The 14,299-nt window shown below is 34.0% G+C and overlaps 2 protein-coding genes across 2 annotated transcripts in view; both read left to right on the top strand.

Moving 5' to 3' along the window:
• The first annotated feature begins 916 nt into the window (after positions 1–916).
• Positions 917–4,728, top strand: LOC108729178 (uncharacterized). The gene is given in 12 exon segments (XM_018458152.1): positions 917–1,059; positions 1,182–1,309; positions 1,383–1,567; positions 1,755–1,837; positions 2,041–2,090; positions 2,165–2,313; positions 2,508–2,825; positions 2,947–3,118; positions 3,188–3,247; positions 3,250–3,358; positions 4,353–4,513; positions 4,643–4,728. Coding segments are annotated over 12 exon segments (1,644 nt in total).
• A 5,141-nt stretch (positions 4,729–9,869) lies between these two features.
• sno (Protein strawberry notch) overlaps positions 9,870–14,299 on the top strand; it is an 8,496-nt gene continuing 4,066 nt past the window's right edge. The window contains exons 1-11 of the mRNA XM_018458151.1: positions 9,870–10,272; positions 11,008–11,098; positions 11,228–11,341; positions 11,443–11,673; positions 12,119–12,238; positions 12,306–12,443; positions 12,515–12,882; positions 13,026–13,278; positions 13,366–13,691; positions 13,778–14,058; positions 14,145–14,299. Coding sequence (XP_018313653.1) covers positions 10,270–10,272; positions 11,008–11,098; positions 11,228–11,341; positions 11,443–11,673; positions 12,119–12,238; positions 12,306–12,443; positions 12,515–12,882; positions 13,026–13,278; positions 13,366–13,691; positions 13,778–14,058; positions 14,145–14,299 — 2,080 coding nt within the window. The 5' untranslated portion in view covers positions 9,870–10,269. The remainder of the gene's footprint in view (positions 10,273–11,007; positions 11,099–11,227; positions 11,342–11,442; positions 11,674–12,118; positions 12,239–12,305; positions 12,444–12,514; positions 12,883–13,025; positions 13,279–13,365; positions 13,692–13,777; positions 14,059–14,144) is intronic.

Raw genomic sequence — 14,299 nt, 5'->3', positions numbered from 1 at the left:
TCGCGTTTTACCGATTACTAATTGGTTGCGCGTTTCCGCGTTTCCGCGCTTATGTAATGACACCCTCAATCTTCAATGGGTGCGTTCCACTTGATGCGGGGTCTACAATAGAAGTCGTAGCGGTCGTAGTCTTAGGTCGTAGAAAATTAACCAATCACAGTCGAATATGAGAAGAATAATCGACTCTGATTGGTTAATTTTCTATGATTTAAGATCCTACGACTGCTACGACTTCTATTGTAGACCCCGCATAACGTTCGCAATGCTCGCGAGCATCACTTCATCCTTATCGTTTACAAATATTAAACAAGAATGAAATGATGCTCGCGAGCGTTGCGAACGTTAAGTGGAACGTGCCCAATGCGTAGTCTGATTCCGGCCTTACGAATCCTTTAGTGTTTTTCGCGCGCATCTCGACAATTTGAAAATGATGATGTGAGGAAGATATTCGTTTAGTAGATGTGTCATGTACTTCGCATGAAAAAAATAATTCGTAAAGAAGGAAAAAGCGAGAAAGGTAAAGCGAATCTGGGGGTCGATTACGTATCTCGAAATAAGGTGAAAATTATAAAAGTGAGCAAATTGAATAAATTGCTAAAATATTCATAATTTAATTGGTCAATAACTAGTGAATTTGCTCACTTTTGGAATTTTCACCTCATTTCAAGATACGCAATCGACTCCCTGATCCAACAATTATAAAAATTGAGATATTCTTTAGTCGATGACTCTAGAAAGAAGCCATTAGTTATTACATTTGACAAAAATATCCAGAATTAAAGTAATCAGCTTGTACCAAATTAAGATAATTTCGATTGTTTTCTGTTATTATGACCTTTATTTTTATTCTTTTGACATGGTCTTTCATTTGCTATCTGAAAATCTATTTTTATTAATGAGATCTATTATTCATCAGATGTTTTACCCAATTAATCTACTTTCCCGTCGACAAAGAGGCAAATTTGCTGCTTCCTGGCTTGCTTCAACGAATAGTGAGGCATCATTTAAGAAACTCTACACTTCTGGTGTTATAAAGAAGATGAACGTTGAACAAACATGGTTATTATATGTTATTTCATTATGTTATTTCATTTACGGTCAATACTACTCTACTCTCAATATTTATAATGAATGCAATTTCATTTCTGATATTTTGTTTACATTTTATATTGTATCATCAGCAATGATATTCTGGAAACAATACAGTCTTCCAGTGGCAAACCAGATGAAAAATTCAGTTTGTATCTGTCGTCACAATTAATGTATGGTATAACAAAAATTCATTCTTATCAGGTTGAATATTATGAGAGTGAGTTTTTATTCTATTCATTTACTAATGATATGATACTACATATGTCAATCTACACAACTTCACTTTTCAGAGGAAATTTTTAAATTTGAACAAAATCTTCAACCTTCTGTATCATCAAAGAAGAAAGTGGATAAGTTTGATGATTTTAAGGATATTGAATGTCCTGACATAGAATTGCCTAAAAATTTTTTTAGCACTCAACTCTTGAGAGAAGACGTATATATTCTTCCTGAAGATCAGCCCCTTGAAATAGCTGTAAGTGAAGATCTCATATGATTTACAAACTTGTCATTAGCAAATTTGTATTCTTAAATCCTTATTTTCTTAATTAGATTCTAAAATATCATATTTTTTGCATTTCTAAATTTTTGCTCTTTGTATTATAAATTTTATTTACTTCTATTATGTATTCAGATTGTAATAAAATTTTTTTCATTCACAGATGCGAGATGCAGAACTCTTGAATTTTGGTTGCTTAAATGATAAAGAGTTGGAATTGTTTCTTTGTAATGACAATATCTCATTGTTAGTTTTTTATTCTTGTTTTTTTTATATTATAATTTCTTATTCTAGTTTAGCAAGAATTCTTTAAAAATAGTCTGTAAGATTTCTGATTTTTCACTTTTATATCATTATCTTAAAATTAATTTGTGTCATCTTTAATACAAAGAATAACATATGGTTTGCTATTAATGATTTTCTAGTGATCTACGAAATTTACACATTAGTGAGGAAAGAAACATTATGGAGGAATTGGCTGATATAACAATTACAGAAAGTAAGTGTATTAATGGTATATTAAAAATAATGTGCAGATGTATTGTTATATTTAAATTAAATTATAATTAACAGAGATTCATCGACATTCATCTCAAGAATGCCCTAGTCCAGTGCTTGTGAATATATCGAAAAGAATGACTAAGTCCAAAGGAAATTTATCTCTTACTCCACAAAAACGGCAACCGCAAATTCAACCCGAAACACCTACAAAGAAAAGACGTGTATGCATTTATTTATAATATATACTGATTGTTTTAGAATATAGAGAATATTTTAAGTTCTCTTAAAATAAAAGGTAAACGAGAATGTTTGCCATGACATAATAATTTTCTTCTCTTTTTGTTTGAAAAATCGAAAAATTTTTTATTCCCTATTTATTTAATTTTAAATTTTAATTCTTTATATTATTTTACAGTTATCCTTTGACACTGCAGCCATGCCTCCTGCAGAAAATGTAGCAGTACCCCTTGTAGAAGATATTGCAGTACCCTTTATTGAAAATATTGCGGTACCCCTTGTAGAAAAGGTGGCAATAGCGGCTCCTGAATTGCATATGGAAAAAACGGGAATGTTAGTTCCCTTACAACAAACAGACATGGAATTGGAATCATTAAATTCAAGCTACTTCGTGATTAATGAGCATTCGAAGAAAAGAAAAATTATTGATAAAAAGATTGCCTTAACTGACGAAGAACTCGGGAAATGGCGTCAGAATGTAAATATTCATAGCAAGGTGAGTTTCTAAATTATATAAATTTGCAAAAAATGCTTATATAAACTTACAATAAAAATTCAAAATGAGAAATTTTAATCTGAATGAAGATGTTCTAACTAGATTCTTCCATTATATTTAGAAAATAAATAAACCGATAAAAAAACGTTTGACATCAGCGATAAATCTTCTCAAGGAACCTTCATACTTACCTAAGCGATGGAACGCTACTTTACGCAATCTTTTTGTTGATCACATCACCGGACCGTTTACGAGTGTAGATGAAGATGTTGCACCTACTGAATTCGTGCAATGTAGATATATTCAGATGTTTGTTAAATATTTACGTTAATGCAAAGCTTTGAATAACTTTATATTTGTAGCCCAAGAAGCAATGCGTGTAGAAGAGACAATTAGTAAAAAAAATCTTGCTACGGAAGATTTATTGAACCTGTAGACTTTATTAATATTTTGCCAATAGCTCACGCGGATGTATCAGTGCCACCGTTATCGGAAGTAATACCGCATACAGTTACTTTAGAAGAAGGCATTAGGTAATAGTCTATTTTATTATGTGATGATGAATTACTATTGATATATTTATGTATATGAACTATTGATATATATACACTGTTAAAAATGTCATAAATGTTATAAATGAAATTTAATGTACTTTTAAGTTACACTAATTAAATTCAATTTTATGACACTAAATTAAATTTAATATATCTGCAACTGAAAAGTATATTTGTGTAAATGTACATGAAATTTAGTGTAGTTTTCATAAAATTTTACAAAGTTTAGTACATTTTTTTATTAAATTTTATGTAGATTTGCATGAAATTTAATATAAGTAAACGTTAAATTTAAGTTACTTATAACTTCATTTTCATTAACAACAGTAAATATTTTTAATGTATCTGCTTGAAATTTGCTTCCATTACATGTAACGGAAGCAAATTTCTTTTTTTTTAACAGTATACATATATATATTTAAGAAATAACTGAAATTTAATTATTAAGGATTATTCAGTTTTGTTTAATCTTTCAATTTTTCAATATTTCTTCAATTTCTCAATATCTATTATTTTGATATTTTATATTCGTTTAATATCTCAATTTCGCACCTTAATATTTTATTATCAAATGATACCATTTCAGCACTGTTGAGCACAGGCGAGATCAAGAAAAGTTACCAAGTATAAGTAACATTGACGAAAGCTTGGAGGATATCAACGCTTTACTAGAAAGACAGCCACTAGAAAGACATCCTTCGAAATCCATTTTAGGATCTCCTGCCATGTATTTTGAATTTTTTGTTGTTGTTCAGTAAAGAGCTAAACGTAACAATATTCTAAGTGTGTATTTGACAATTTTCATAGATATTTATAAATCATTAATCGAAAGTTTGAAGGAAGCATAAAATTTTTATTGCTTTATTTAACTAATTTTAATAGCTCTTTCTTCTATGAAACTTAGCATATTGTTATCTCAACTCTATCATTTATCAAAGAATTGTTTGATATAATATAAATATTGTTTTACTAGTAGCTCAAGTGGAATTTTACAACCCGAACTGACAAATAAAGATATTTTGGCTCAATTAGAAATTTTTTGGCTTAACGAGCCATGCGTCAATTTCAGTCAACTTATTCCAAACGACACAGTCACGGCAGAGGATGCTGCTGATGCTTTTAATATACTTCTCGGTAAGTGTTACTACGTTTGAAATATATTACTATATTTACTATTTAAATTATATTTATACTTAAAAAATAATGGGAATTTTATCTTATTTTCTTATTATATCTGCCTAATATTACACAATTCGTTCATAGAGTTGCATGCACAAAAGAAGCTTATTCTGCAGCAGACTGAGTGTTTTCGTACTCTGCGAATTTGGAGAATGGGAAAGTTGAATTAACAATATAACTAATATAACCAAGACATCATATAATATTTAATATTATAATGTTAACCTTATAATATTTAATTTGATATACATATTTACATCGCGAAACTTATTTATATTATTATTTTTAATGAGAATAGTACTTTATATTTTCTTACTTTTAACTTGTTCATGAGAGAAGAAAAATGCGAGACGCTATTAACTTTTAGCAATTTTAGGGAAAAATGATTGCAACGTTTTTCTTGAATTATTTTTGTTACTACTATTTAGTGAAGTACTTCATGTTTTAATGCATTTAACGTTTTAATAGAATGGAAAAAAGTTGACCTGCAGTATTTATTTCAAATATGTATTTGTTAAATTATCATAATTTTATTTTTCTTTATTTTTACGAGTATTTATTTTTACTGCAAATTATCATTACTGTTATTTAATAATATACTTTATGTTAAAGCCTTTGTTTCAGATGAAACAGAGAAAGATTTAATGCGCAATATTCGTTTATACGTCGTTTATGTGCATACGTTATATTTAAATTCATTTTTACATATTTAAGAGCATGTATTTATTCGTTTAGCTATGTTAGAAATCGTTGTTCATCTATTATAAAAATTGCGATATATTTTAATAAGAAGACAAAAGATGAAATGTTTATTTTATGTATTCAAGAGATTATAAATATCTGTATAAATGTTTATACAAGTATTGAAATCAGCAATATGACACTTCTAGCGCAATTAAAATATAAAATAATAAATGATTTCGTATTTAATTAGATTTTGCAGTTTTTATTTTGCGTTTAGTCTAATTCTGTTTACGCTCATGACTTAACTAAATAATTAAATCTTAAGAAATTAAGTCATTGAAGAGATATATTAAGAAAATTGAAACAAGGAATGTTGCTGGCTCAGACATTTCGTACAGTTTAGATTGTAAGAAATATTTAAATGATATTAGAAAGTTGAAAATTTGAATAATTTTTAATAACTAAATTTCTGTTTTAATAGCTTTTCAAATATAATTATTAATGATTTTGTAATTCTCGATATAACGGATTGTTATCTAATTGCTAATTTAATTTTAAGATGAACATTGTTAGAATTAATGGGCGAGTTCACAATCCGCAAAGCGGCTAGGCATGCTTGCCGAGCGAATGAGCATGATTGGTTCTTACCTGTGGATCCAACCAATTGTGTTTAATTGCTTGGTGAGCAGACTTGGGCTGCGGTCCACTTGACGCTACAAACGCTTCGAAGCATTCTTTGATTAATCAATTCGTAAAATTCTTTGTTCTGATTGATCGCTCAAACGCTTCGAAGCGTTTGTAGCGTCAAGTGGACCGCAGCCCTAGTCGCTTTGTCGATTTGAACGCGCCCAATAATATTGTTGATAAATTTGACTGCTGATGAATTTCACATATTGTGTCTTTTATTAGAAGAATACATATTTTACTTAATAGTAATATAAGAAAATGTATTGAAGATTTCACGGTTTTATCTATCTTTATATTTATATTAAACGCATATCTTTATATCAGTTTGTATATGACGGTTTTAATAAGCACCTCTGTGCACTGAGTGCGTCCATTTAAATTAGCTAATAATTTTTTTTAAACGAGTGGTGTCCTTGAGGTTTTTCGGGCTTAACTTCCAAAAGATAAAGCCCAAAGATAAACACGCCACTGCAGACCGTCTTCAATTAAAGCTCTAAGGTTTGTTCGCGTCGCAAGTTCCAACATGCTCCAACATGCTCCTACCATAGTTCCTACTCACTCTATCAAGCGCATTGGAATGAGTATGCTATTTGTCATAGAATTTGTCATAGCTTCTATATATTATATTCTTATATATTTCTATATGTACTTTTATATATGCATACGTCTATACAGTATAGAAGGATCTTTGGAATTTGCTCACTTTTGTAATTTTCACTTCACATTAAAATATAATTGATATCCATATCTCTCTCTCTCTCTCTATATATATATATATATATATATATATATATTAATGTAGATTAATTTTAATCGCAATTCAATTAACTCTTCATCTTTTTCTTAGGACTAAAAAAAGATAAAAAATAAGTTAAACTGAAATTAAAGTTAATTTTCATTGATAAAAATGAGCATGTAACAGAAAAAAAGACAGCTAATGAATGACACGAATAAGTTCCTTTGCATATAAAAAAAGATTCTATATATAATTATAATATATATATATTATAATATATATATGTATAATACATGTATGATAACATATATATGGCCTAATTATGTTTGTAAATTATTAACAGTATAAACACGGTTTAAACATTAATAAATAATGAATCCTCGCATAGCGAATTACCGCGACAGGCGGGGTGGCGGCGGAATGAAGTTACCGCTCGACGACGGCTAATTAGGACGCGTGCCGCGGCGCGGCGCCACTGGCTGCGCGCAGGCCCGCGCGGATCGATCGCCGCGCTTGCGAATCGTTATTATTTTTTAGACGGATTTATCGGCAATCGCGTCGCGGGAACCAATGCACGCGGATCGCATCGGTCAGCGATGTAGACAGAAATGTCGTATGATGCTCGCTAGAGCGGAATTCGCGATCGAACGGCGTCAAACGGCGTCCGCGCGCCGAATTTGGCCAGTACAGCTTCTTTTCTTTTTAGCGCGAATACTTTAAATCGCCTAACGATCAGCGCCGCACGCAGCGGCGGTGTTGCCAAGCGTACGTCCGCTGTCGCCGTGCCCCGCACAATCAGCCATGGACATGCGAATAAATGATACGCGATATCGTGACTGAAACTGCTCGATCGGTAACGTGGGTCTGATGGTTCCAAAGATAATAATAGAGCACTGACATTATCAACTGCTCTTGATTATTCGATATAAATCTGAGCGTTTAGCCCATAAATCGGCATTGTTTTCATAATTTGTTATTATTCGATGTTCTTTTAAATATTTATGTGCGTCTGTAATGTGAAAATTCTACATATTTTTGTAAAATTACTGTTCTGTAGTTAATGTTTCATGCATTGACCGCAGTATTTTCCAAGAGGGCGCGACTGCGCACGAAATTCGCAAATCACACGAATTTTCTAACGACCTGCGACCTTTGGTAGCGTCTCGTCATTGGGGATACAGCAGCTTCGTGTGTCGTCTGGTGTCGTCGTCACAGTCGCATTGTAATTGGCGTATACACGTGTTCAACAAATAGATCTGCGTGAAAAACACCGCCAAACGAAATCTGCGTTTAACCCTCGATCGTTCAACCTTTCACGAGCGCTTTTACGTAGCGTTTCCCAAACGCAAAAGACGCGAGACGACATCTTAAATTTTGGAATCGTCCGTTTGAAATGGTACGTGTATTCAACAACGAAACTAATATATATTTGATACTTTTAAAATTATTTTTTAAAGACAGCACTAGTTGTTTGAATCGCAACGAGACCGACTCGCAATCGAGCCGTATCGATCCGCAATTTTCTTATTATCATGAATATCGATTCGAATCGTTTGAAAATTAATCGCAAATTCCCCGACGGGCGGTTTTAATTTCAAAAAAATCATGTGGAGTGTCGCGAGAGCATTTGATTGATTCGGAAACGCCGATGGACATCGGATTTCCCGTGACGCTCTCATTTTTGCGAACGATCTCTTCGCTTTCGAGTAGCCGCCGATGCGATGGAAGAAGACAAATCTCGCGCTCCTTCCCTCCCCCCTGCCTATCGCGGTCGCGCAGCGACCAGTCGTGAAAATGCGACAATTTTTCGGCTCACGCGCCCTACGAATCTGCCCTTACTCGCCGCGGTGATCCGGCAACAGCGCGCGTCCGCGCGCGCCCACCCCTAGAGTCTCCAGACGTAAGAAAGTCCGGTCACTGACGAGATTTTCAAGCTTAAAATAGTTTAAAATTAAAATAAACTTTGCTTTAAATAGTTCACTTTAAATAATTAAAAATTTGAACTGTTAAAGACCGTCATTCAGCAGAGAAGCAAATTTTGCAACCTTCTTTAACATGATTAATTTTGTTCTTTTAGTTCCTTACTGGATCTAAATATATAAATTAATCATATTAAAGAATCTTACAATGAAAAACTGCTTTCTGCAGAACGCAACGATTCCTACGGAAATCGGGCGTGATCATTCCGAGAGCCCAGTGGAAATTGAAGAACATTGAATTATTAACTGTTTTAGCTGTAACGAGGATAAATTAATAAGGATTTTACTTTTTTTAACCAGTGTTTTATCATAAAAAATGTATAAATCTTAAAATTGTCCTTAATTCATCTTTTTAATGATAAAGCAGTGATTAAGGAAGGTACAATCCTTATTAATTTATTCTTGGAACAGCCAAAACAGTTAATAATTCGACATGCTTCAATTTCCAATGATCTTAAGATTTGTACATTTTTTATGATAAAGACGGTGATTAAGGAAGATAAAAATACTTACTAATTTTTCTTCGTGACAGTCAAAATAGTCGATAATATTAAAGTTCTTTAATTATTTCCGGGCTCTCAGAGCTATTTGACAGTCACGAAAATTTATCTCTTATAGGTATCAATCATGAAACTTTATCTCTAGCATGGAAAGTGAAAAGTGAAAATTTTAACCATTGAAGTTAATGGAGAAATTTTTCACTTTTCACTTTTCGTCCTATGAAAAAAGTTTCATGATTGAAACTTTTAGTCTTTAGGTTTGTTTGTTTAACTGAACTTTTTTTTGTTCTTGCACAATTAATTTTTTCTCTTTTTTTCTCCAATGTAAAAAAGGGAAGAAAAATAAGTTGTGCAAGATTAGCTAAAAAGAACAAGCCTTTTAATAGTAACTCGTCGATGATCGAGCCAATTAATATTCCCGTAATTGATTAAAAATAGCGTACGTGTACATATCTGCACGTACACATGCGCGTGCAGTTAACACATATCTACTTTTCAATTTTTCCACGTGTTCAGTCGTCATTTGATTGGTTCCGCCATTTTTCATCAAACCAATCAAAAATACAAGACCACATTAACCGGACTCTTACTTCTAGGATCCTCTACCCACCCTCGCTGGCTATGTGGCGCCGCGCAGCGGCGGCGGCGCGCGATTCAGGCGTGTTTTTGTATTCGCGTTGCGTTGCACCGTTCGGGTCGGTCGAGGGGGGGTGGTGCCGGGTGATGAGATGGGGCCCAAGATGGCGGCAGCCGTGCAGTCGAGCGAACGCGGTCTCGAGGTGTAAATCGCGCGCGCGTCGCATACTGACATTGGCAACCGCATAAGATGGACCGGCTCGATCGTGGCTCATCAATATTCGTCGCCCTGATTTTATAGCTCTCGTAGGAGACACCGCATGTAATCGTTGGCGATGCTCGCCTGACGTAGCAGCTAGCACGCGCTTCTCAACTCTTGAACCGGGCCGAAAAAAAAAGAAATCGTTCGCTCGTCTCGAACCCGTGAACATCCTGTCGAAAGTTCTAGCAAGATACCTCGTCGAAGCGTCGTCGTTGTCCTCGTGGTCCTAGCATTACCACGCATCGTGACGAGATAGCGCGCGAGAAGTCGCGGCACTCGCGTTTGTCATGGTAGGTTTTTTTTTAATTATTAATTCCGAGAAAAGAATTGAAAGAAAGAGGGAAATGGAGATACATATCCGAATTCGAAGCACGCGCTTCCTGTTAAAGGCTAGCACGTAATTTAGCTGTATTCCTTTCCCTCTTCTAGATAGAGAAACAACTAACCTAGAGACTGTCTTATGCATGACGCCCCTTTTTTTTTGTTCTCTTATGCCGAGCATGTATTTTTGCCGACATTCGAGTTCTAATGAGTCACCATGCGATCGGAATCGTAAACGATCGTTGATTTATCGATGAGAATACGATAAATATTTTAATGTTTTAAGTTTGACATTATTTATTTACGATATAATTAATTTCAATTAAGAGGTCTTTTTTTTATTTGTACACTAGCTGCATTAAAATTTTCTTCCGCCAAACAAACGTATATATATATATATATATATATATATAAATAATATCTATCTCACTTTAAGTTCTAAAAGTGTATACTAGTTCAGCTACAGAAAACAGACCTAGATATTAGGATTTGCAGCAGGATTCGAATGAGATTTTAATAATTAATTTATAATTCTGATATCTATCCTTCAGTTCAGATTTTGACAAAAATTATACATTAGAATTTTATCATAAACGAGCCTATTCATCAATGGGTTATATGCTTTTACTATGTTTGCTTTTACTTTTGTTTCTGATTCTTGTGATTCAAGTGGAATTTGTTGATTAGCATATGTGTTTTTGTAGGCAAGCAAAAAGTATGATGATGGAGTGAGCGATGATACCAGCGGAAGTGACTTTGATGATGAAGAGGATCCTGATAAAATTGAAGTGCCTGGTAAATTATAATAAACTTACACTTTGTGTATACATGTCTTGTTGTCCTATGAATCTTTATTTTGCACAAGATAATGCAATTACTCTTACATAAAATTTTAAAATCTATATAAGAAATTATTTTTATTAGGTGGAGGTAAAGATCTTGCGACTGCCGCTGTAATTGGAAGTATCAAAGAAGAGAAACCTCCAATTACAGACTTGCCAACAAATCCTGTGGATAAAACACAAGGACCATTAAACGGTAAGTCATATATATATATATATGAAATATTTAAAACAGTGCAAATCTTTCTAATTTCTTTTGTTTTATGAAAAGTCTATTTTTGCAAAAATTATTTTTAGAATTAGACCAAAAATTTGGTAACAAAATTCCTGGAGGATTAGTGACAAAAAATGCAACACCAGGTTATGAAATGGTGCATGTAGGAGGCTCTCAAGGTACCTCACCGGGTAATTTTGTTGGTGGAACAGGTCAATTGAATCAACTGAATCAATTAGCGGCTGGTGGATATCCTGGTTTTCCACCAGGATTGAATCTTGCAGGATTCAATCCTGCTGCCTTTCTTCAATCAAGTACATTTCTTTTTCATCATAATGAATTTTACTAGTAGAAACTTTTATTTTTGCCACTTGGCTTTTTAAACAATGTTTCATTTTTATACTAAGATGTATGTATGATTCTGTGATCATCTATGCACATACATCATTTATAAATTAAATTTTATTAGTATTATGATACTTAATTTTTAATTTTATTTTAATACTTGTTAAATGATAAATGAGAACAAAATGAGAAAATATTTTTAAATTTGATTATATATAAAGATAATATTGAAAGAAAAGTTAATATTAAATTTATGTATTGAAAAAATTAGGAAATTCAAAAATATAATTTCCAAATTCTTATTTTTGTGATAATTGGATTAATAATTAAATTGATACAATTGCATGTATTAATTATAAATATATATATATATATGTAAATATGTATGTATCAATAATCTTAATTATTTCCTAGGCATGGATATGAATGCTTTGATGGGTAGTTTCATGGGTATGCCTGGTATGAATATGGGAGTAAATCCTTTTGTTCAATTACTTAATCAAAGTGGGATTACCAACTGGGCAGGGTTGTCAGGTATTTGCAAAATTCTAATAAAAACAACTTGAAAAGCAAACTCGTACTATTCGTAATTTTATCACAGGAAAGACAGTGTCACAAATGTGGATGAATTCAGGTGATCCAACAAAATTGATGCAGCCAAATATTCCAGAAGAGGAAGAAGTAGACGATGAAGATATGGGTGTTGCTGAAACTTATGCTGATTATATGCCAACGAAACGTACGGTCAATATTTATTTTAATTTAGTTGTGCGTTATTTGCTTTAAATTAAAGTTTGCGATAATCAACAGTCAAACTCGGACGAAAGCATCCGGATCCGGTTGTCGAAACAGCATCTTTGTCGAGCGTCGAACCAACGGATGTTTGGTACAAAGTCTCCATAACGGAAGAGACGATACGATCCGGTGCGCTCTCTGCCCTTCAACTTGAGTCCATCACGTATGCTTCTCAACAGCACGAGCATCTCTTACCCGATGGTACACGCGCTGGATTTCTAATCGGCGATGGTGCGGGTGTTGGCAAGGGCAGGACTATAGCCGGTATTATATCCGAGAATTACTTGAAAGGTCGAAAACGTGCCATTTGGGTGTCGGTGTCAAATGATCTCAAATATGACGCCGAACGCGATTTGAACGACATAGGTGCATCGAAAATAGAAGTACGTAATTTATTTGTGTTGAATTGTGTCGAATATATTGTCGGAATTTCAAAACTTTAATTACGCAATGAATATTTTAACTATTTGAAATACTTATTAAAGATAAAGCGATGAAAAATTGCAATAAATAAATCGGCTTGCAGGTACATGCTTTGAATAAATTTAAATACGCGAAAATCTCGTCAGCTGTGAATGGTAATGTGAAGAAAGGTGTGATCTTTAGTACATATTCTGCATTAATTGGTGAATCGACACAGAGCGGCGGGAAATATAAGAGCCGATTGAAACAACTATTGCAATGGTGTGGCGAAGATTTTGATGGTCTGATAATTTTCGATGAGTGTCACCGCGCGAAGAATCTGTGTCCTACAGGAAGTTCAAAACCTACTAAGACAGGTTAGAACAAAATTTCATGCGTAAAGATTTTTTCAAGAGTAATTACACGAGTGACTTTATTTTATCGATGATATAAAAATTGTGCAGGATTAACGGTTTTGGAACTGCAGAATAAGCTTCCAAAAGCTAGAGTTGTGTATGCCAGTGCAACCGGTGCTTCTGAACCTCGCAATATGGCCTATATGGTACGACTAGGTATGTGGGGTGAGGGCACGCCTTTTCCGGAGTTCACTGGTTTTATTACTGCCGTGGAGAAGCGCGGTGTCGGCGCGATGGAAATCGTAGCGATGGATATGAAGCTGCGCGGCATGTATATCGCTCGGCAATTGAGTTTTCACGGTGTTGCCTTCAAAATCGAGGAAGTACCTCTTTCCAAAGATTTTACAAAAATTTACGATCATTCAGTGCGATTGGTAAGTTATTGTGCAAAAATGTAAATGCTTTGTTAATATTTCACTCGTTTGTGTTACATAATCTCATGCGATCTATTTTGATCTAGTGGGTGGAAGCGATGCAGAGGTTCCAGGAAGCAGCAGAGTTAATAGATGCGGAGAATCGTATGAAGAAAACAATGTGGGGCCAATTTTGGTCGGCACATCAACGTTTCTTCAAGTATCTTTGTATCGCTGCAAAGGTGAAGCATGCAGTGTCAGTAGCTCGCGAGGCAGTCAAGTGTGGCAAATGCGTGGTGATCGGTTTACAATCTACTGGTGAGGCACGTACTTTGGAACAGTTGGAACGTGACGACGGCGAGCTCAGCGACTTCGTTTCTACCGCAAAGTCAGTGGCGTTTTAGACAATTGAGAGAAAATTTCTTGCATGTATATATTAATTTATATATTGCTAATGCATTGAATAATTTACAGGGGAGTTCTGCAAACATTAGTCGAAAAACATTTCCCAGCCCCGGATCGTAATCGCATCCAACGTCTTCTGGGTTTAGAACCACCAAAATTCAAATTAGATGATGATGATCTGGACGCTGGCGGTTCTGCTGGAGGCAGCAAGAGGAAGCCGATCC

The sequence above is a fragment of the Mycetomoellerius zeteki genome, unplaced genomic scaffold (assembly GCF_001594055.1).
Source record: "Mycetomoellerius zeteki isolate Tzet28-1 unplaced genomic scaffold, Tzet1.0 scaffold706, whole genome shotgun sequence".
In the NCBI taxonomy this organism is placed as follows: Eukaryota; Metazoa; Arthropoda; class Insecta; order Hymenoptera; family Formicidae; genus Mycetomoellerius; species Mycetomoellerius zeteki.
Note: the sequence above shows the minus strand (reverse complement) of the source record. Positions and strands in the feature narration are given on the sequence as shown.